The sequence below is a fragment of the Panicum hallii genome, chromosome 9 (genome assembly GCF_002211085.1).
Source record: "Panicum hallii strain FIL2 chromosome 9, PHallii_v3.1, whole genome shotgun sequence".
NCBI lineage: Eukaryota > Viridiplantae > Streptophyta > Magnoliopsida > Poales > Poaceae > Panicum > Panicum hallii.
Window position 1 is genome coordinate 7,422,523 of NC_038050.1, and position 20,023 is coordinate 7,442,545.

Genomic DNA, 20,023 nt, shown 5'->3' on the forward strand with positions numbered 1-20,023 from the left:
GAATTGGGATTCTGATAGATTATTTGACAGAGATACCAGGGACGAGAGGCTTATGGCAAGAAGCCGGTTTAGACTAGGCAACTCATAAGATGTCGACTAAATAGTCAGGTTATTTGCCAGGCATTCCGTTTTGCTGCTCACTCCCTTTCTCTTTTCCAAAGCATTCCCATCCGTTTCTCAATGGAGGTCTGTTGTTAATTCTGTATGTACCTTTTAGTAGTGATGTTGCTTGGGCTTGGGCGCTTTGCTACCATTACAGTTCCGGATGCGGCCGTAGATTTCTATGGTAAACAGCAGGAACTGCACCTGCACGGATGCGACCCTGAACGAGACCATTCTTATGGGTATATTAGCATACATGACCAGAGAAGGATTGGCCTTAAGTGTTCTGAAAATCAGTCCGCGAGAAAACTTTCAGACGGTCATTCTGGATCACTTTGCCAGTGCTTACTGAAAACAACAATTAAGTAAGAAATAATACTTTTGCGATGGGTTGCTAAACATGAACCTGACAAAGGACAACTTGGGATTTCTAGACTTTGGCTTGGAGGGTTGCTAAGCTCTCAGGTTTTCCTTGAACTTGTCCTTGGGTGAGTAACTGAGCATCAAGAAGATTTGTGGCTTGCGAGTACTTTGGCTCGGCTCGCCAAAATGCCCAAATGCAAACCTCTCAAAACAGAAATTCTGAAACAAACTGCCAAATCTCCCGAAAAGATGACAGCCTGCTTCACTCTCCTAGTCACTAGCTCCTCCCCCCTCCAGACTCCGTCTTCAGTGACGGCGATGATTCATTCGGCCACTGGCACTGGGGCTCATCCCGTCCGATTTGCTCCCCATCTCGCGCGACGTGTCACGCGGAACACCACACCCGGGCGAGCAGGCGAGGTCGCCGAGCAGATCAGTCTCAGCTGTCGGTTGCGCCACCGGAAGCGAGTCGCGCCCGATGGCGGCGCTGCTGCTGAGCCGGGCGCGGTGGCTCCTGGTGGAGCACCCGGCGGTGGCGTCCTTCCGCTGGCAGCCGGACCGCACGCTCGGCGCTACCCCGTCCTTCGCGGCCGCCGTCATCTGCGGCTACCTCGCCGCGGTGCTCGTCCTGCACCGCCTCGTCCTTCCGCATCTCCCGCCGCTGCCGCCGCGGGCGCTGCGCTTGGCCTCCGCGGCCCACAACGCGGTCCTCCTCTCGCTCTCCGCCGCCATGGCCGCCGGGTGCGCGCTCTCCACGGCCGCCACGGCGCCGCCGCCGCGGTGGGCGTGGCCGTTCTGCTTCCCCCCGGGCGGCGCCACGGAGGCGTCGGGCCCCGTCTTCTTCTGGGCGCACGTGTTCTACCTCTCCAAGGTGTACGAGCTCGGCGACACGCTGCTTATCCTGCTCGGCCGCCGCCCGCTCACGCTGCTCCACGTCTACCACCACGCCGTCGTCATCGCCATGTGCTATCTCTGGCTCGCCACGCGCCAGTCCCTGATGCCCATCGCGCTCGTCACCAACGCCGGCGTGCACGTCGTCATGTACTCCTACTACCTCTGCTGCAGCGTCGGGCTGCGCTGGCCGAAGCGGCTGAAGCGCGCCGTCACGGAGCTGCAGATCGTGCAGTTCCTCTTCAGCTTCGCGGCCTCCGTGGTCATGCTGTGGCTCCACTTCACCGCCGGCGGGTGCGAGGGGATGGCCGGGTGGGTGTTCAACGCCGTCTTCAACGCGTCGCTGCTCGCGCTCTTCCTCGACTTCCATGGCGCCGCCTACAAAGCCGCCAAGGGCAACAAGGGCAAATCAGAATGACGAGGCCAGCAGCTAATTAGATGGCCACCAATTACTTCTGAGATTTTACTGTTTTTGGGCTTGTTTTTTCTATCTATTTCAAAAAGGGAAAAGTAGTGTAATGGATCATGTAACATTTCTGATTTCAATTTTGTTTTTGCAATCCTGAACAATCATGTTGCAACAACCTTTTTGTGAGAATTGGTGTAGGTGAATCATTTATCTGAATATTTCTAAGGAAAAAACAGAAAAAAATTATCTGAAGTGAGAAAAGATGTCATTGCATGAAAGAGTTCTCGGGTATCAAATTATAATATCAATTCAATTTTGACATATTTCAAGTAAAATTTAACCAATGCGGAACATGGAAAATTCTAAGAAAGCGACATTGACTTGACCACTGTTGATGAGATGTTCGCGCCCCAAATTGGGGGCAGTATGTGTTTGTTTGCTAGAACAGCTCCGCTGCGCTTTCATTGTGATACTAATTTATGCAGCAGAGAATTCGCCACCAATCCATCATCAGGACTCAGGACGAGAATGTAACATGTAGTGCGAATATTATTGTGTAAAGGCTGATATCAGAAAGGCAATCCTTTGATGTTTAAATACGACGCAGACGACAAAAAGTCGTCGGTGATAGCATATACAAGTTGGCCCATCTTGATGCCTCTTTTCCTTTTTCAATTGCCAAATCTGCATTGCGTGAAGCCGAGAAAGACTACCACTTCGGCGTTTCCGGAAGCTTCTCTAATTATCAAGGCCACACGGCCACATTAGGGTTCTAGGAGAAATTGGAGCCCCTTTGCCAAAAGCAACGCAAAAAAAAAAGTATACTACCTGATAAAAAAAAATGCAATTTTGTGCAAGCAACACGGTTCACTCATTTGTGATCCAGGAAACCACATCAACAAGCACCCAGGCAAAAGCCACATCATGAATCTGCATAGAAATAGAATTATGATACTGTAGCAGCTCTCGATTGACTAAAATTAGGGTTTCTTCAAGCTTACGCAATTTACACCTCGGATCATGCATACTTTCTCAGAGAAAACCAAGTCTTTAACCAAAAATCGAGATGATTGAAGTTTCCCACAAGACGTAGCTCTGCACAACTCTACCAATCTTTTTCAAAAGAGAAGAACAGAAGAGGGGAAAGAAAGATTTTGCCACTGCTCTCCCTGCTACGAGCTACTAGAAGCTACTCGGTGCCCGGCCAGAGAAGGCCATGGCAAAGAGGAGGACGACGAGGTAGAAGAGGATGACGACGAGCTTCATCTGGAACATGGCGAAGAAGAGCTTCACCATGAACAGCAGCAGCAGCGCGTCGAAGATGATATGTATCGCCACCTCCAGGGGCTCCATCGCCGCCGCCGACTACGACCAGACCACCGGCAAGGCGAGATCAACACTCTATGGAACAGAACAAGAAACAAGAGAGAGATTGGTAAAGGTGGATGGGCGTGGTGTGAGCGTCAGTGGTTGAGTGGGGAGAGAAGGGGAAGGAAGAAGCCAGCAGACGCACCTGACTCCTGAGGGCGACGCGTTTTGCGATTCAGTGATGGTGCTTTGGCTTTGGCCCGACGCTGATTGCGCGTCGGATGGGCAGAGTGGCGAAGGTTCGGAAGAAAGAGCGGACCCGCCGACGTGAACCACCGAGCTGCTGACGTGTCCGGCCAGACGGGTCGGATAGGCGGTGAGAGTCAAGCTGGGCCCGCGCGTACACACCAGGGCCGGCAGATGGATCACCTGCCACCGACCATGTTAACCTGCAGTTCAGTCATTGCTTCAGTAGACCGAAACAGGACACTAACTGTAACTGATATAGACTGCAGAAACACATGTGCATCTGAGTTTTTAGTAACTGATGATGGCCATTCAGAAATCGAAGAATCTGCGCGGTCCCAGAGATGATCCCATGTGGGCATGTGGCAAAGAGCACACAGCTGAGTGTATCAGAAGCATCAAGGCTTATTGGTCTTCAAGAAGAAGAAGATGAGTGAACATTAGCCTATGAATTAAGTTTGACTTCCGTCTTAGTGGCTATGGTGGACCACAAGTCACAATTGTATGCATATTAGATAACAACTGTTGGTTTCCGAAATAGTTGATTTTGATTGTTTCCACGCCCTCAACTTAGTAGATGACAAGTGCATTCAAACTGGATGCACTAAATCAAACAACAATGTATGAACCATCTTTTACAAGCTCAACTATACCAAAACAATACACTAAATAAAAGCAGATAACAGTACTTGCATAAAAGCATTCACTTTATCACTCATTAATTCATGAGACAACAAAATACATAATCAGCACACTGATGACAAAGTGCACCTGAATTTCATGGTCATGATGATGCTTCAATAGAGCGAAGACCTGCCCAAACTTTATTGGAAATTCCTTCTTGTCCAACTGAAATGCTGGAAACATTCATAGATTTCTTATCCATATTGTCGGTACATACGGACAGAGGTACCTCCTGCTAGGGTGTCCAGACCCTTAGCGTCTCGCTGTCGCCCCACAGGAGGGCGCGATGGTGTCAGGCTCCGGCGTGTGCGCCAAGCGCATCGTGGTGGACGCGCGCCACCACATGCTCGACCGCCTATCCTCCATCATCGCCAAGGAACTGCTCAACGGCTAGAAGGCCGTTGTAGCCCACTACGAGGAGATCTACCTCTTCGCGGACCTAACCCGCCAGGAAGTCATCTGACAGATTGTCCACCACACCCTAGTGGACAGAGGGTTTTCCAAGCCCACACCCTTGTCCTCTGGGAGTCGGGGTGTGCGGTCCGGACCTGGCAGCTGGGACCGTGGTCTCCGGACCTCCCTCCTGAGCTCATATAGATCCGGCGCCCCTCACGTGCCCATGAGGGCAAGGTACTTGGGGATGGCCTCCACAGGCCCGGACCCCCCAGGGGGTCCGGCGCCGCCACGTGTGGGAGCCAGACCCCTATGGGCCTGTCTCTCTAGCTGGCCTCGGGGGCCGAACCCCCTATTTCCTCCGGGAAGGGGTCCGGTGTCGCCACGTGCCACCAAGGTGGTGACTCCAGGGTCAGCCCTGCCACGTGCCCGTGGCAGAAGGCCCTCTGCGGGACGCCAGCCCAACAACTGCATTAAATGCGGGTTGGTGGGCGGCACGCGCCCAAGTCAAAGCATGGTCTGCCCAACTGACACCACGGTATGCCCGCCTGTTACCAAGACGGCACGTCACTGTGCTCTATGCGCAGGCAGATGGCGTGTAGTCCCATCACGGCGCCACGCGCGTGAGTAATGATGGCCTGCGGCAGGTGTGCTGAGGCGTGCGCTGTAACAGTGCGCGCGGAGGCGACGGCGCTTCAGGGTCAGCGCATCTTCTACGTCTATCAGAGGGTCCTAACCCAACAGTGGGTAACACTGACAGCAGTCACTGTGCCGGCAAAGCGACACACGGCCATATCTTTGCTGTAGATACGCACATCAACTTCCCAATAGTGAGGACTACGGAGAGGAGCTGGAGATGAAGATCTCCATATATCTCGTAGAACAGGCTCCTGTTGGCCGGGCCCACCTGTCGGGACCCCGCTCAGTGTAAGCACCTCCCTTGGACTATAAAAGGGAGGGTGCACCCGTTAGAGCACAGGATCCATCTTAGATACACATCTGAACACACGTTCTAAGTTCCTTCCAGGCTTCCATAATCAATACAACATCCAAGTGGACGTAGGGTATTACGTTCCGGCGGCCCGAACTACTCTAAAATCCTTGTGTCTTTCCTGTGTTCATCCGCCCATCGATCAAGCGCTCCTAGGTCTCCCCCAAACTCTTCCTTAACTAGGATTAGGCGGGTCCGCCACCCGGCTGAAGATTTCCTCCGCCACATACCAAAAGTGATTCATAGCACCAAACCAGCTTCATATGCCAGTTAAGCCAGCCCATTGCAGGAGGCTATTCTTAGATATTCATTAAATGCATCCTGCAGTATATTTACATCCTCTGAATAATCACCTCTGCAACCTTCACTTGGGTGTGTAGCAGTAGTGCCCAGCAAAGGTCCAGTACTTATATACACTTTTTTTGAAAGGGGTGTTGCATTTACTCTGTTGTTTTTCTGAAGCTGGTTTTACATCAAATCATGTAGACCATAATGCATTATCAAATGCTTCGGGTTTCCTAGAACATCATTCATGAACCAAGATCTACCCAGAAGTTGTTGATGATTGTTAAGAAGCAGATATCCTTGATTACTTGTGTAACTCATTGCATCAAGACTCAAGGGAACCATCATTTGAGAAGTCAGACTTATTTGACTTCCAATAATTATCCATAAACAACTCTGTGCTGCTACTTTGCCTTCATGAAACTGGAGAATACACAGCAATCATCATTTGCTCATAACTGTTCCTATTGGTAGCAAACCACCAAAATAGATTCAAACAGTCAATTCCCACATCACTAGATCCAAGATTTCATAAATTTCCAATGACAATGGATGCTTTGCTTCCCAAGAAAAGAAGGCATGATATTGTCCCTTCAATTGTAACCAGCTGCAGCCACCATCTTTCTTAAGGCTAGCTCCTTTCATCAGTATCCTCATCTCAGCAGCATCTTTCCATTTACCACAAGATGCATACATGTTCGAGAGTAGCACATAGCCCGCTGTATTATCCTTCTCCAACTCATGAAGTTTCATTGCTGCCCTCTCACCAATCTCCTTGTTGCTGTAAGTGTTGCAAGCACTCAGAAGAGCTGACCATGCACTTGCTTCAAAGTTACTTGGAACCTTCATGAGAAGCTCTTCGGCTTCTGTCAAACGACCAGCTCGAGCTAGGACATCAACCATGCAGGTGTAGTGCTTCTGTTTAGGTGGGATGCCATGTGCTTGCATTGTTTCAAAATAATGTATGGCTTGTTCCACCAAACCACTGTGGGAACAAGCAAATAGAATAGCTAAAAATGTATGCTCATTCGGTGATATTCCATTTGCCATCATATTCTCGAACAACAAAATAGACTCTTCTGCAAATCCATTTTCTGCAAGTCCCTGAACCATGGCAGTCCAAGTGATACTATTTTTTTCAGGCATTTTATAAAATATCTTCTTGGAGCTGTCCAAATCCCCTGACTTGGCATACATGTCACTGAGTGCAGTCCCCATAAAGATGTTATCTTCGATTCCAAGCTTGACAATCTTAGCATGAACCATCTTGCCCATCTCTAAAGAGCACAAGTTTGCGCATGCAAGAAGAACACTTGACAGGGTAATTTCTCCTGGAATCTGCCCTGAAGCCAACATTGCACTGAAAGATTTTAGTGCATCAACAAATCGTCGATTTTCTGCATAACCAGAAATCATTGTGTTCCATGAAGCTGCGTTCCTTGCAGGCATCTTCTTGAAGAGCTCATCTGCCTCCATCATTTTGCCATTCCAACTATAACCTGAAATAAGAGAGTTCCAGCATACTATGTTCTTTTGTGGGAGGGAATCAAATATCCTTTGAGCATCTGTGCACTGCTTGCATTTGCAGTACATGTCAATCAAAGAGCTAGATACAAACAAATTGCTGGTAGAACCCATCTTCAGGGCATTGGCATGGATCTTAGTTCCTCCTCTTAAGTCTTGAAGGGTAGCACAAGCACTTAGCACACTAGAGAAGCATGAAATGTTTGGCCTACAACTGTCAGCAAGCATTTGACTGTAAAGCCTTACTGCTTCTGCAGCATCACCTTTCTGCTCATGCCTTGCAATCAAAGTACCCCACGAGACCTCATTTCTCTCAGGCATTGCATCAAGGACCCGTCGAGCTCCCTCGAGGTCACCCAACTCAGCGTACACATCAAGTAATGCAGTCCATGAGACAACATCCCTCACCTGCATCTCATCAAACACCCTGTGTGCTGCAGCTGCATCTCCCATTCTTAGATACAGAGTGATCAAAGAATTGTGTACCTCAATACTCTTCTCAAACAAGTTCCATTTGATTGCCAATCCCACCACACCCATGGCCAGATCAAATTCACATGCACCCACACAAGCCTTGATCACACAAATCAGTGTAACCACATTAGGTCTCACACTGCAGCTTAGCATCTTGCGAAACACATGGAGTGCATCTTTGTAGAGTTCATTGCGTACAAACCCAGAAATCATAGCGGTGAAGAAGGCGACTGAGTGGAGCGGGCACCGCTCATACAGCTCAACCGCATCGCTCACAGACCCACGCTTCATGAGCGCGTCCACCATGGTTGTGTACGACACGACGCTCCGCTCGGGCATTCCGTCGAACAGCCTGCGAGCAGAGGCGATGTCCCCGGCCTTTACGTGCTCCGACACCATGAAGTCGTACACGAAGGAGGAGGCCGCACCGGAGGCAACGCAGTCATCGAAGGCCCGGTCGCGATCCGCGGAGCGGGCGAATGCGGCGTAGCCAGTGAGGAGGTTCGACGCGACGGAGCAGTCGGCGCCGAGGCCGGAGCGGAGGGCGTGCGCATGCAACGAGAGGACGAGCGGCAGGGTGGAGGAGACTGAGGAAGAAGGTCGGTTGCTGGCTGCGGCGGCGGTATGACGGCAAAGGCGGAGCAGAGAGGTGCACGTCTCGGCGTAGGACTTCAAGGCCTTTGCCGTGGACGCCAGCGGTGGGCCGTTGGCCAGGCGGAACTTGAGCGCCTTCAGAGGAAGGGTTAGAGGAGCGGGTGTCTCCTTCGTCTTGGCCCTCGCCGCCGGCGAAATCGATGGCGTCGCCGGCTCCGGCAGCGGCCGTTGCGGCCGCGGTCGCCTCACGCGGGCCGCCGCTCTCATCCTCCCATGATTCGTGAAGTTCGAAAAGCTTTCGCCGTTGGAGTGCTTTATCAGCCGCGATAATTGGGCTGCCTATACGGTCAGCTGGGTTGGGTTGGGCTGGGACAATTTGGCTCGGATCAGTAACTCACGGATAAAAACTATTGTCATGAACACGAACAGAATCATCTAAGGCAGCACGAAGGGAAAGCTGAAGATTTGAACAAACAAGGCAGCATGATTCCATGATGCTGTTGCAATTTCAGATCTGAATACAACTGGGGTAGCTTGAGCTGCCCAATCATTCTATAACTACCATTCTCAGCAAGCAATGCTAGAAACAAGAAAGCTCTGCATTCTACTGAAGCACTGCTGGTGATCCTCACTGGATTTTCTCCATCCCGTAGGTATCTTCAGCTCCACTGGCTACCTTTCTTCTTCTATCTGCTATCATCTCGGTGTAGGCCTGAAAGAATCCACCAGAGTTAGAACAGGATCATTCTTGGGACAGGTATTTGGCACATAAGAAATGCTTAATTGGCTGATAAGCTCCAGTTTGGAACTAGCACAAACTCATGCTGACTACATAGCCGTCCCCATTTTATAAACTAGAAGAAGTTTTGGAGCCAGTGAGCAACTAAGCATGGATGATCTAATAGTTGCTGCTCTGAAAAGTGATACCAATACCATGCTATGTCCAAAAGGGTTCTTTCTTGAAAGGTAATTCTGCATTGATATAAGTGTACCCTTTGCGGTATGAAAACAACCTATGCAGAATCCGATGCCTACTTTTTTTTTGCAATTACAACAATACCAAAGGACATGTGGTAACTACACGTGTTGCTTAAGTGGTACATCAAAATGAAGAAAATATGCTATCTTCCCTGATCAACAATGAGAAACCTTTTCACGATTGTTGGAAAAACTAAATTGATCCTGTGTTACACATATTAGAATACCAACCTCTAACCGATCATCTAAAGAAAACCAAGAAAAGAAGTTAAATTGTTACAAAAATGTTGTACAAACCTTAGGGTAGGAGTAGAGAAATATGTACCACCATGCACATATTATAAAAGAAACTCCTGCAGTAACTATAACCGATTGGAGCACCCAACTACACGCAACCACAGCAGTTCCTGTGAGCAATATTGTCCAGGGTTGGCACCTGAAAGTGGGGGAAATATAGTCAGGATGACAACACTTGAGCATACAAGCTGTTAATGTTTCACAAAAAATGAAGATGATGAAAATATGTGAGGAAAAAATTATTAATCCATTTTGGACTTCCAATGATAGCAGTACCATATATCGAATTTTAGAAACTGGATGATGTTATTGTGTAGATGTCACTTAAGTCATGGCTTGATTACACTAAACACAATAAGAGTTTGGCAGGCCTGGAGCAGACTCCGCAAGAACAACTTCCAGCGAGACCTGTCTATTGTATTTAGTCTATTTGAAATTTAGGAATGTACTTTATGTTTCTCATAACCAAGTTTCTACAACAGTAATATTAGAATGATTTAGCATTTAGTTACACCTCACAATAAACAACATCGATGGTAACAAATTTGAGATGTCTCCATGACATGTGTTAGCAAACAAATCATGCTTAAGTGTTTGCGCCATCACATGCTTCGTCAATTCCAGCTCTTTACGATTTCGCCCAACCAAAATATGCTGCGAAAAACTGTTCCGGATAAGGAGCAAAAGAGACGGACCAGGCAGGCTTGGTGTCCCAGACGGAGTCGTACTCGAGCGACAGGTAGTCGAGGTACCCGTCCATGTCCTCCACCACACCGTCCTCTCCAAAGAACGCCGCCGCTCCGGCGTCCTTGGCCCCCTCACCCTCGCCCCCGCCGCCGACCCTCGCCACGCCGGCGCGCCGGCCCCTACTCCTGCCGCGGAGCTGCAGCCGCGTACCGGCGACGGCAGCGGACGACGGGGAGAAAGGGGAAGGCGAAGCCACGAGCATAGGCACGCTCGAGCGGGCCGCGCCGGCGCCGCATGGGCAGGACGGCGGCGTGGACGGGAAGACTAGACAGAGCGCGCCCATTTCTCGGCCTCTGCTCGATGTACCTGAAAGCCGTCGCCCTCTGCTTCCGCCCGCGGCTGTCGATGCTGCGGTTATGGCCAGTGTTTGCTTTCATTTTTTTTTTGGCAAAAATGGGCAGCGTATCATGCAATAATTAAAAGCGGCTGGTTTTCTTACGAGGCCCACGAGCACCTCGTAGTTTCGGCCCCGAATAGTAGGCCTTGCTGTAAACGGGGCGGAGATGGGCCTTTAGAAATGGACGGAAGTCCTCACATCGGCCTACTTTCCCTATATGAAAAAAAGAAAGAAAAGACTGATAGGAGGCAAATGAGGAACAGTATGCCGAACATGCTGATCACGCATGGTTGCCCATCCAACTATGAAATGAATTCGGAATTGGACACTGTACGTCCGTACCATATACAATTAAAAATCACCAGCACACACGTGCATGTACACTCAGCTCAGGTAGCGGTCCTTATCCTCATCCACCTTACAACCTTCGCATGCGTGGCAAAGCGAGCGTAAAAGATAAACAGGACCATCGCACCAATGCGCCATGCTACATGCGGACACAAGGTGACATGCATGTACACTCAGCTCCCTAATCCTTTGCGAACTGCTATAGTTTCCCATCAAGCCGGGCCGGCTCACGACCCGACCTTTTGACCCGGCACGGACCTCATGCCGTGCTTGAGCCGACGTCTCGGTGTGTGGGTCAGCCTAGCCCGACATGATTAAGCCTCGGCCCGACCAAGCACGTGAGTCGGTCCGAGCATGGAAAGACCTGCTAAGGCCTGTGAGTCCAAGAGTTTATGTGTGTGTATATATATTTAAATGTGTATGTGTGAATGAAAGCGTTTGGATTTGAGAATGTGTTAAAATTTTGATAAATTTCTTATTAAATTTGAAATTTTGAGACAATTCTAGATTAAAAAAGAGATTAATGGCTACATAGGCTCATGGCCGGGCCGGCACGGATAACAAGGCTTCGTGCCGTGCCCGGGCCGAGGTCTCGGCATGTGGGTCGGATCGGCCCGGATTGGGCTGGACCTAATCATACTGGGCTAAGTTGGGCCGAGTCGCACCTTTGCCGTGCCGGGCAGTCCGAATGGCCAACTATGCTAACTCCACTACGCACGTCTCTCCCGTCTCAGCGTTCAGTACAAAGGACAGATCGACTACAGTCCAAACCTCACAATGTCCACAGTGCACTGACAACCACTGCGAACTAACACTGAGGGTCCGTTCGTTTCCGGCCTCTAAAGCCCGAAACCTCTAGACTTTAGAGGCCGGGATCCGAACGGCCCACTAGACGCGCTCTGATGGGACGTTTAGAGGTGCAGAAACTTTAGAGCCCGTGAGCCCTCTAACAGCCTCTAATCCGCTCGCCTTTCCCAGCGCCGCCCCCCACCCCCCGCGCCGCCGCCCCTGCTCCCAACCCCCCGACGCGGCCCCTCCCCCGCCGCCTGCGCCCGCGGCGCCCCTCCCCCGCCGCCGCCCCTGCTCCTCCCCGCGAGCTCTCCCCCCGCGCCGGCGCCCCCTGCTCCTCCCCGCGTGCTCCTCCCCCCGCGCCGACGCCCCCTGCTCCTCCCCGCGAGCCGCGCCGCCGCCCCTGCTCCTCCCCGCGTGCTCCTCCCCCCGCGTGCGCGCGTTTGCGCGCGGGCTGCGTCGTGGGCGTGCCCCGGCCGTGCCGTGGTGAGTCAAGGCAGGGCTTTAGAGGCTGTAACGAACACCCCTCTAAATATTAGACCTCTAAAATATTTATACCTCTAATTTATAGATCTGTGTTTTAGACTCCTCTAATGCGAAACGAACACACCCTGAGTCACTGACTATGTACATTGATACTAGCACTAGCAGTACGGAGTACTACACGGCAGGCTCTGGACAGAAACTCTATCCGGATGCCTGCGGTCGGCCGGGCAAGAAACCGCGAGTGACTCATCCCCGCCGCTGCTCTCTCCGGCTAGACACGCTACCGGCCTCGACAAAGGCCACTTCGTCGCATCCCTCGTCCGAGCGAGCGGCGACGATGGATACGGCGCGCGCGACGCCGACGTGAGCGCGACGGCAAACGACGGCGCGGAGCGGATAGCGACGACAGCGCGGCGTGACGGGGACGGCCGCCGGTGGCGCGGCCAGCGGAGAGGAGAATGGGATAGTTCTAGAACGCGCGCGCACGCCGTCCGCGTCCGCGTCATCGCCCGGAGTGTCGCGCTCCACTGACCACGCCACCGCCCCAATAATCAACTCGCTAACCAAAATTCGTGGCCTGGGACAAGCGCACTGGAAACAGAAACAAGCAATGATCGCATATATTTGTCCTGCACTTGATTGCTTTGCATAATATAAGCAGCATGATTTACAAGCGGATGCTGATCAGAAATGTACACGCCTGTCAGCTAGCTAGGTACAGGTATTCACACACACGCACACGCATCAGGCATCAGAATAATTTACACGATCATTGAGTGAGGGAGAGAGCTTTTTATTAGTGGCGTCGACCGTGCAGGATCAGGGGAAGGGATCGAGTTAGGCCGGGATGGACGTGGGCTGGATGATGGAGTCCAGGTCGGACCTCATGGGCATCTTGTCGATGCCGCGGTCCGGGCGCTCGCTGCCCTCACCGGCGGCGGCGGCGGCGCCCCAGATCTCCGGGATGACAAGCCGGAGCGCGCCGATGCTCTCCAGGGCGTAGTCCGCATCCTTGCTCCTCACCCTCTTGCCAACCTGTTTGACAAAATTGGTTAATACGATCGATTAAGGCTGGCTTTTTCAAAATGGGATTGCGAATTTTGCAAAAAAAAATGTTAGCGTTCGTAGGCGATTAATAATGAATCTGAAATGTCTAGATTGCGAGAATTCGTTCGCCAGTTCATTGGGTCTGCAGTATGCAACTGTATCGCCACATCGACCTGATCGCCCAAAAGGCAGGCCGTGCGTGTGACTGGCGTGACAGGCCAAGGCCGCAAATGAAAACGTACTCCTCCTGCGTTCTTGTTCCCTTCCCAAAATTCAGATATTTTTTCCTTGCTCTGCACGGATTTGTGGCCCAGAGAGATGCGACACTGTTCAACTGGTTGGACTGCTCAATCCAATTTTTCGGCTGGTAATATTCAGCATGGAGAAAAAATCGCTTCGAAATTATTCAACATGGAAAAACGGCCTCAGGAAACGAAAGCGAATTTCCCTTGCATTTTCTCTCGCTGGAAATCAGAGAGAGCGAAAGGTCTGGTACATGCTGATTGCGTAGGATGCGTGATCCTACCACAGACACCACCTTCCACCCACCCGTTGCCGGCCACAAACACTAGATCGCTACTGCTAATCAGCTGGCTGGGTAGCAAGTAGCAAGCGCGCACGAGCGAAAGCAAGCAGGATTATCGATCAATAATGGTGTCACTTGTTAGTTGTTACCCAATAATGCAAGCCCACTGATCGCAGGACAGCCCAATAGCGCAAGCCTGACCGCCCGACCGCAACTCGGTGGCATGGCATCATCCACGGTGCCGGGAACGGGACATGCCTCGCTACCCCGACAAGACGCCGGGCACCGGCGCCGCCGCCGTCGCCGTCACCATCACCATCGGTGGTGGTGCCGTGGTGGGTAGCAAGCTGCGCGCGCACCGGCCGCGGCCACCTGATCGGTGGTCGACCAGCTACCCTACGTGCTCATCTGACCTGGCGCCACAGGGCGAGCCGCGTCGTTTAGCCGGCCGGGTACTGTAGAGGTGTGTTTGGAGAGGAGAGGACGAGAGGTTGAGGCTGGTTGGTTACGTACCAGGGCGGTGCGGAGCCCGAGCGCTTTCCCCGCGGCGATGTTCCTCTCGCTGTCGTCCAGGAAGAGCTGACAGAGCAACAAGAGTATTTTTTAGTGCTCGCTGATAATTAATGGTACGGGTAATTGTATATATAGGCCTAATTTGCGTTCATCGAAAGCAAATGTTGATAAGGACCGGATTAGTTCTGCTGGTAATTTTTAAGTCGTTGGGGGTTTACATATAATTTTAGTATACTAGCACCTACAATAAGGTCACTTTCAAGCTAGCGTATGTGCTCTGTTATGTAACGTTAATAAATTCGATGGTGTTCACATTACACGGTGCCACCCAGGAGTACCCCTAGTTAACTAGGATGGTCGTGAAACGCATTTGGTTTTACAATATCATAGCGTGCATGAGCCCCCTCGTCTCATTGTTTAATTCCGAAGAACCTAGCAAACATCATCTGGAATATATGTACCCTACGACTACGAATCCACGAACGACAGTTAGGAGTAGTTACCGTCCGGCGTGGGTTAGTGCCGGCGACGCGCAGCCCCGCCACGATGGCGTCCACCGCCGGTTTCAGGACCACGGCCGGGGGGTCGCCGCCGGCGCCGCGCCCCTCCTCCCCCGCCTCGCCGAAGAGGTGCGGGTTCATGGTCTCGAAGCACACCACGGCGTCGAAGACGGCCTCGTCGACGCCCAGCCGCTCCAGCGCCCGCTTCATGTGCGCGCGGTCCGAGTTCGTGAACAGCTGCGTGAGAAAAGGAAAAAAGCTCCAGCCGATCAGTTGCAACGAATCGAACGCGCAAGCAAGGACTTCTCGAGAAGGATTCGGGGGGGCGATCGATCGATCGATGGGCTCACCACTTTGCGCTGCGGGATGCTCTGGAGCAGTCGCGCCAGCTGCGGGTCGGCGGCGATCCGGTCGTACGGCAGCCGGCCGTGAACGTAGCTGCAGTTGGAACAGAAGCGGAATTTCAGTCGGTAACTTGGTTTTGACGAAATGCAATCAGCAGCTAGTGCACGCTGGCTGGCGGCAGGTTTTGGAAGAAACTAAAATTGGATGCGTGTTGCTTTGGGTGTTTGTTCTCTGCTGACCTGTGGTACTCATCCGGGTGCACGCCGTAGCCGAGCGCCTGCGGAAATCGGAGACGAAATCCGGGAACCAATCAGAGAACGACAGGTGTGAGAACACGAGGAGGAGAAGAAGAAACACGCCACAGGAGGAGGAAGGGGAACAACAATTCAGCGCCGGGCCGTGTGCAGGTAAGGGGAGGGAGAACATACGATGAGCCCGGCGAGGGAGCTGCCGTGCGTGCGGAAGAGCTCGACGCGCATGGCGGCGGCGCGCTCGGCCGAGACGCCGAGCTTGGCCTGGAGGAACTCGTCGATGTTGCGCTTCAGGGCAGGGCCGATGCCGGTGTTGCCCGGGTACAGCGTGTCGTCCAGGTCTGCAGCAGAGGCCAACCATGCGGAGTTGTTAGTTGGACGGATATACGATATACCTCGCCAACGGCAGGGGCGCGATAGTTTCGGCGGCGTGAACTCGCTTGTTACTTACCTAGGAGGACGCAGTCAAAGGGGGAGTTCGCGGCCATGGCTGGAGAGCTTCTTGAGGCGGAAAGGCTAGGAACGCGGGAAGATGCCGAGATCGAGACGGCGATGGAGCGGGGCGGAACGGGGGCGAGCTGCGCGGTGTGATCTCTGATTCTCGGGAGCCGGGGCGAGGAGCAGAGCGGGAGAGAACGGGGCGAGAGGCGGGGGCGTTTAAATAGAGCTTCCGGCGAGGCGGATCACGAGGAAGTGGTGCGGTAATCCGAATCGGCCAACGTGCCTTTTGATTTGGAATCGGAACTTGGTGGGGTTCCCTTTCGGGGCCTTTTCGGGGCTCGTGCTCCTTGCGGCGGTTCGCGTTCCGCGTTCGCGGCGACACGGCGCGCGACGATGCGAAGGCGAAGCGCCACGTGCGCGCCTCCGTGACGGGCCGGTCTGGCTTCTCGGTCGGGTCTCGCTGCGGCTGCCTGCCTGTCGCCTGTCGGACACGCTGCCGGTCGACCGGCCGTCGGTGCTCGGTGGCTAGGTTTAAGATATTCGTATTCCTTTTTCCCGGCCACTAGCATGTCTAGCTTTATGGCTTTGTGCGCTGTGAGGCTAGCTATTGTAGTCTCGCTTCAGTGAGTCACGGCGGAAGTGCGAGTGGAGCGGCGACGACAAAGTGAAATCTCCCGGTCTCGGATCGCATTCGAGAAAACGTGGCTGGCATGGTGGTATTTTGGTATCGTTTCGAGTCGCCGGCGACCTTTTTTTCTCTGCTTGCTATACACTTTATCGTCGCCGGACGGCCGGAGTAGAACGACCCATGGCGAGTTTACTGCTTCCCGTCATCCATCCCAGGGATTTCCAACTATCTTCCGACCGTGCGTTTTCAACAGGGAAAATTCAAGTTTTACCTCAAAGAATATTCCATGTTTTTCGGGTTCAGCCCACTTGAGCAAGTCCGAGTCCAGTCAGCCCACCAAGTTAGCCATTTAGATCCAGCCCACGTCTTCTGGGCCTCAGTCTCGTCCGACCAAATTTGGTTGGCTCACCAGCCCAAATTCATCCTTCTGCATCCGGGGATTCGCCAGTTCGGACTCCAGAAGGTTCGCGCGAGAACTCGTGCTCTCTATTCCCGGCACACAAATCCTCATCGAATCCAGCACAGAGGCGAACCTTCCAGACCCCGCCCCCTTCCCCACCCCGGCCGCAGTTCTCCGCCGATCCACCCCCCGCTTTCACGTCCCGGAGTTCCTAGACTAACGGTCCGACGCGCGGCGCCGTCGCAGCCACCGGCAATGGATGTCCTGAAGCGCGAGCTGCAGCGGAAGCGCCAGCTCTTGGACGCCGACTTCGGCGGCCGCAAGATCCTCCGGCGCGCCGAGATCGAGGCCCGCGAGCTCCAGCGCGTCCGCGAGGCCGAGCGCCAGCGCCTCCTCCAGAAGCGGCTCCGGGACTCCCAACCAGAAGCCTCCTCTCCGTCAGGTTCCTCACCTGGCTCTTCGCCCGCCTCCGCCGTAGCCGACGCGTCGCCGGCGGAGAACGGCTCGAGCGGCCAGGCGGAGCCGCTCCCGAGGGACGAGGTCATCCGGCGCCTGCGCGTGCTGCGGCAGCCGGCCACGCTCTTCGGCGAGGACGATGCCGCGCGCCTGCGCCGCCTCCACGACGTGCTCGAGGACCCCGCCGCGCTGGCCGACGTCGACGCGTCGGAGATCGGGGAGGGGCAGACCAACGACTTCCTCCGCGACATCCAGGCGCTGCGGGCCAAGGCTGCGGCCGCGACGAAGCCCAAGGCCGGCGCGGAGGCCCAGCGGAGGGAGGGCGACGGCGAGGACAGGGAGGTGCCCTTCGATGAGCTCTCCGACGAGGATAAGATCGCCGCGTTTTTCAGGAGGCTGATGGGCGAGTGGAGCCAGGAGATGGACGAGATGCCCGAGGCGGAGCGGCGTACGGCCAAAGGGAAGGCCGCGGTGGCCACCTGCAAGCAATGCGCGAGATACCTCGACCCGCTCTTCAAGCAGTGCAAGAAGAAGGTATGGACCATGGATGTGGGTTCGTGGTGCTTACGATATCCTGAAATACTGAATGACTGAATGCTTAGTTACTCTGATTATTTCTTGGATGAATTCATAGCATTACCAATTCCGTCTGAACTATGAATGGAATGTTTTGTACGTTTCGTTGTGCCTTTCACAACGATGAATTTCAAGCGATGAAAGAAGTGTAGGAAGCGTGAATAATATCTATCTGGTGGCTAGCAGATTAAATATGACGTAGTGAAAGAAGGATGACTTATATTGTTGTTAAGATTGCATGTTTACATCAGCTTACATTTAAGATGGTCTTATTTTTTGGTAAAAGGATGAAATGCACTCCATAAGCTCCATAAGATTTCTGACAAATATTTGTTTAAATATGTATTCTTCCTTTATTTCTTCTATAGAATGAAGATTTTCACAGCAACTGGCAATGGGTTTAACGAATACAATCAGAAGCAGAAGACAGCAGATATGATATATACTGTTCTTAAACTCATTGGTTTGATATTATTATGTGCGCCTTCTGATGTGTTCAGAGAATAAATCTCTGTAACACATGAAGGGATTTGTTTAACAATTCGCTTTTACCCTTGAATAGGAGGGCATCTACTGAATCCACAAACACTACATTTGATGATCAGGTTGCAACTTGTGCTTTTAGTAAGCTTGCTACTTGCTGATTCGCTTACAATCTTCCCACTTCCGAGTATTGGCGGCTATTTCCCCTCCAAATATCAGTGCAACCAAACTTTTTGTGTGAGGTTATTTAGTTATTTCTGAGGATCTGTAATTATCGCTGCGAGTTATTTTATCAGCCATTTTACATCACTGTATGCCTAGAATAATGTTTAACTGGAGGTTGCCATATTCAGGATTAAGAAAAATGATACTTGTTTGCTAATGGGTAATATGGTCCTAACCTGCCTGATCTGTTATCTGTTAGTATATCAGATTTTGCAATTGTAACTTATCTATGCTTACTTGAACTGCAAAAGTGTTGAGGATTGCTGTGTTGGGTATCCATTTTGAAGTTTGAATATTCAACGATCAGTTTAGAGTTTGCTCTGAGCAGCAGTGGAATAGTGTTTTTGCTTCCTACAAGTTTAAGTTAGCCAGATAGGTGAATGAGATTAAACAATAGACACTGAGGCTATTTTAATTAGAGCACTGTTCTGGCTTCCTTCTTATTTTGTAAATTTTTCCTAGTCTCTTAGTAACAGGTAAAATTATGGTACACGTGGATTCAAAATTTCTACTCCCTCCGTTCCAAAATGTAGGTTGTTTTGGCATTTTTAGATTAATTGTATTTTCTATGTATCTAGATATAATATAATATCTCTAGATGCATGCAAAATCTATGAATTTAGAAAAGTCAAAACGACCTACATTTTGGAATGGAGGGAGTTAGTGACTCTAGGGGTTCTTTGGTTCATATGTGCAAACATCTTTTATTGCAAGGCCCATTCATTATTTTGCATCAAATTGCAGGCTCTCCCTCCTGATGTCAGACAAGCATTGCTGGAGGTGGTCAAGTGCTGCATGAGACGAGACTATTTGGCTGCAGTGGACAATTATATCAAGCTAGCGATTGGCAACTCGCCATGGCCAATTGGTGTGACCATGGTTGGTATTCATGAGCGATCTGCCCGCGAGAAGATCTACACAAACAGCGTGGCTCACATCATGAATGACGAGACGACCAGGAAGTACCTGCAGTCCGTGAAGAGGCTCATAACATTCTGCCAGAGGAAATACCCCACTGATCCATCGAGGTCAGTGGAGTTCAACAGCCTGGCAAATGGTAGTGATCTGCAGTCTCTCCTGGCGGAGCAGAACGCGAAGAATTCAGAAGAAACTCTTCGGTTAGTGGCAGCATCGTGACAGCATTGGATCAGATTTGTGCTCAAAATTCTGGGCAAGTTCGATTGTTGTGTGAATTCATTGATTCGAAACTGCTTAATTCAAAGAACCCGAATTGCATATCCGGTTGTTACAGGACTGTAATGGAGCTTAAATACTGTTGTCGTTGGACGTTGCAAAGCTGGACCATACATTAATTAATTAATTTCTAATCTTATTTTGCTCGTTTTGGAAGGCATGTCTTGCTTCTTCGAGAAACTATTCCACGAA

The 20,023-nt window shown here is 51.7% G+C and overlaps 5 protein-coding genes across 5 annotated transcripts; 2 read left to right on the plus strand and 3 right to left on the minus strand.

The window, feature by feature from the left end:
* The first annotated feature begins 333 nt into the window (after nucleotides 1-333).
* Nucleotides 334-1,951, plus strand: LOC112874472 (elongation of fatty acids protein 3-like). Its single transcript, XM_025937801.1, has one exon. The coding sequence runs from the start codon at nucleotides 944-946 to the stop codon at nucleotides 1,772-1,774; it is 831 nt and encodes a 276-aa protein (XP_025793586.1). The 5' UTR covers nucleotides 334-943; the 3' UTR covers nucleotides 1,775-1,951.
* Nucleotides 1,952-5,289: 3,338 nt separating this feature from the next.
* LOC112878349 (pentatricopeptide repeat-containing protein At2g13600-like) lies at nucleotides 5,290-8,626 on the minus strand. The gene has a single exon (XM_025942810.1). The coding sequence runs from the start codon at nucleotides 8,529-8,531 to the stop codon at nucleotides 6,165-6,167; it is 2,367 nt and encodes a 788-aa protein (XP_025798595.1). The 5' UTR covers nucleotides 8,532-8,626; the 3' UTR covers nucleotides 5,290-6,164.
* Nucleotides 8,627-8,728: 102 nt separating this feature from the next.
* LOC112878350 lies at nucleotides 8,729-10,665 on the minus strand. Its single transcript, XM_025942811.1, has 3 exons — nucleotides 10,235-10,665; nucleotides 9,540-9,678; nucleotides 8,729-8,976 (listed from the first exon to the last, which is right to left on the minus strand). Exons 1-3 carry the CDS (start codon nucleotides 10,567-10,569, stop codon nucleotides 8,893-8,895), a joined length of 558 nt encoding a protein of 185 aa, XP_025798596.1. The 5' UTR covers nucleotides 10,570-10,665; the 3' UTR covers nucleotides 8,729-8,892.
* A 2,173-nt stretch (nucleotides 10,666-12,838) lies between these two features.
* On the minus strand, nucleotides 12,839-16,109 carry LOC112875056 (suppressor of disruption of TFIIS-like). The gene is made up of 7 exons (XM_025938741.1): nucleotides 15,880-16,109; nucleotides 15,606-15,769; nucleotides 15,417-15,454; nucleotides 15,183-15,270; nucleotides 14,836-15,069; nucleotides 14,333-14,398; nucleotides 12,839-13,281 (listed from the first exon to the last, which is right to left on the minus strand). The coding sequence occupies exons 1-7, from the start codon at nucleotides 15,914-15,916 to the stop codon at nucleotides 13,084-13,086; spliced, it is 825 nt and encodes a 274-aa protein (XP_025794526.1). The 5' UTR covers nucleotides 15,917-16,109; the 3' UTR covers nucleotides 12,839-13,083.
* Nucleotides 16,110-17,152: 1,043 nt separating this feature from the next.
* LOC112875055 (pre-mRNA-splicing factor 18-like) lies at nucleotides 17,153-19,958 on the plus strand. Its single transcript, XM_025938740.1, has 2 exons — nucleotides 17,153-17,887; nucleotides 19,382-19,958. The coding sequence occupies exons 1-2, from the start codon at nucleotides 17,153-17,155 to the stop codon at nucleotides 19,772-19,774; spliced, it is 1,128 nt and encodes a 375-aa protein (XP_025794525.1). The 3' UTR covers nucleotides 19,775-19,958.
* The last annotated feature ends 65 nt before the right edge of the window (nucleotides 19,959-20,023 follow it).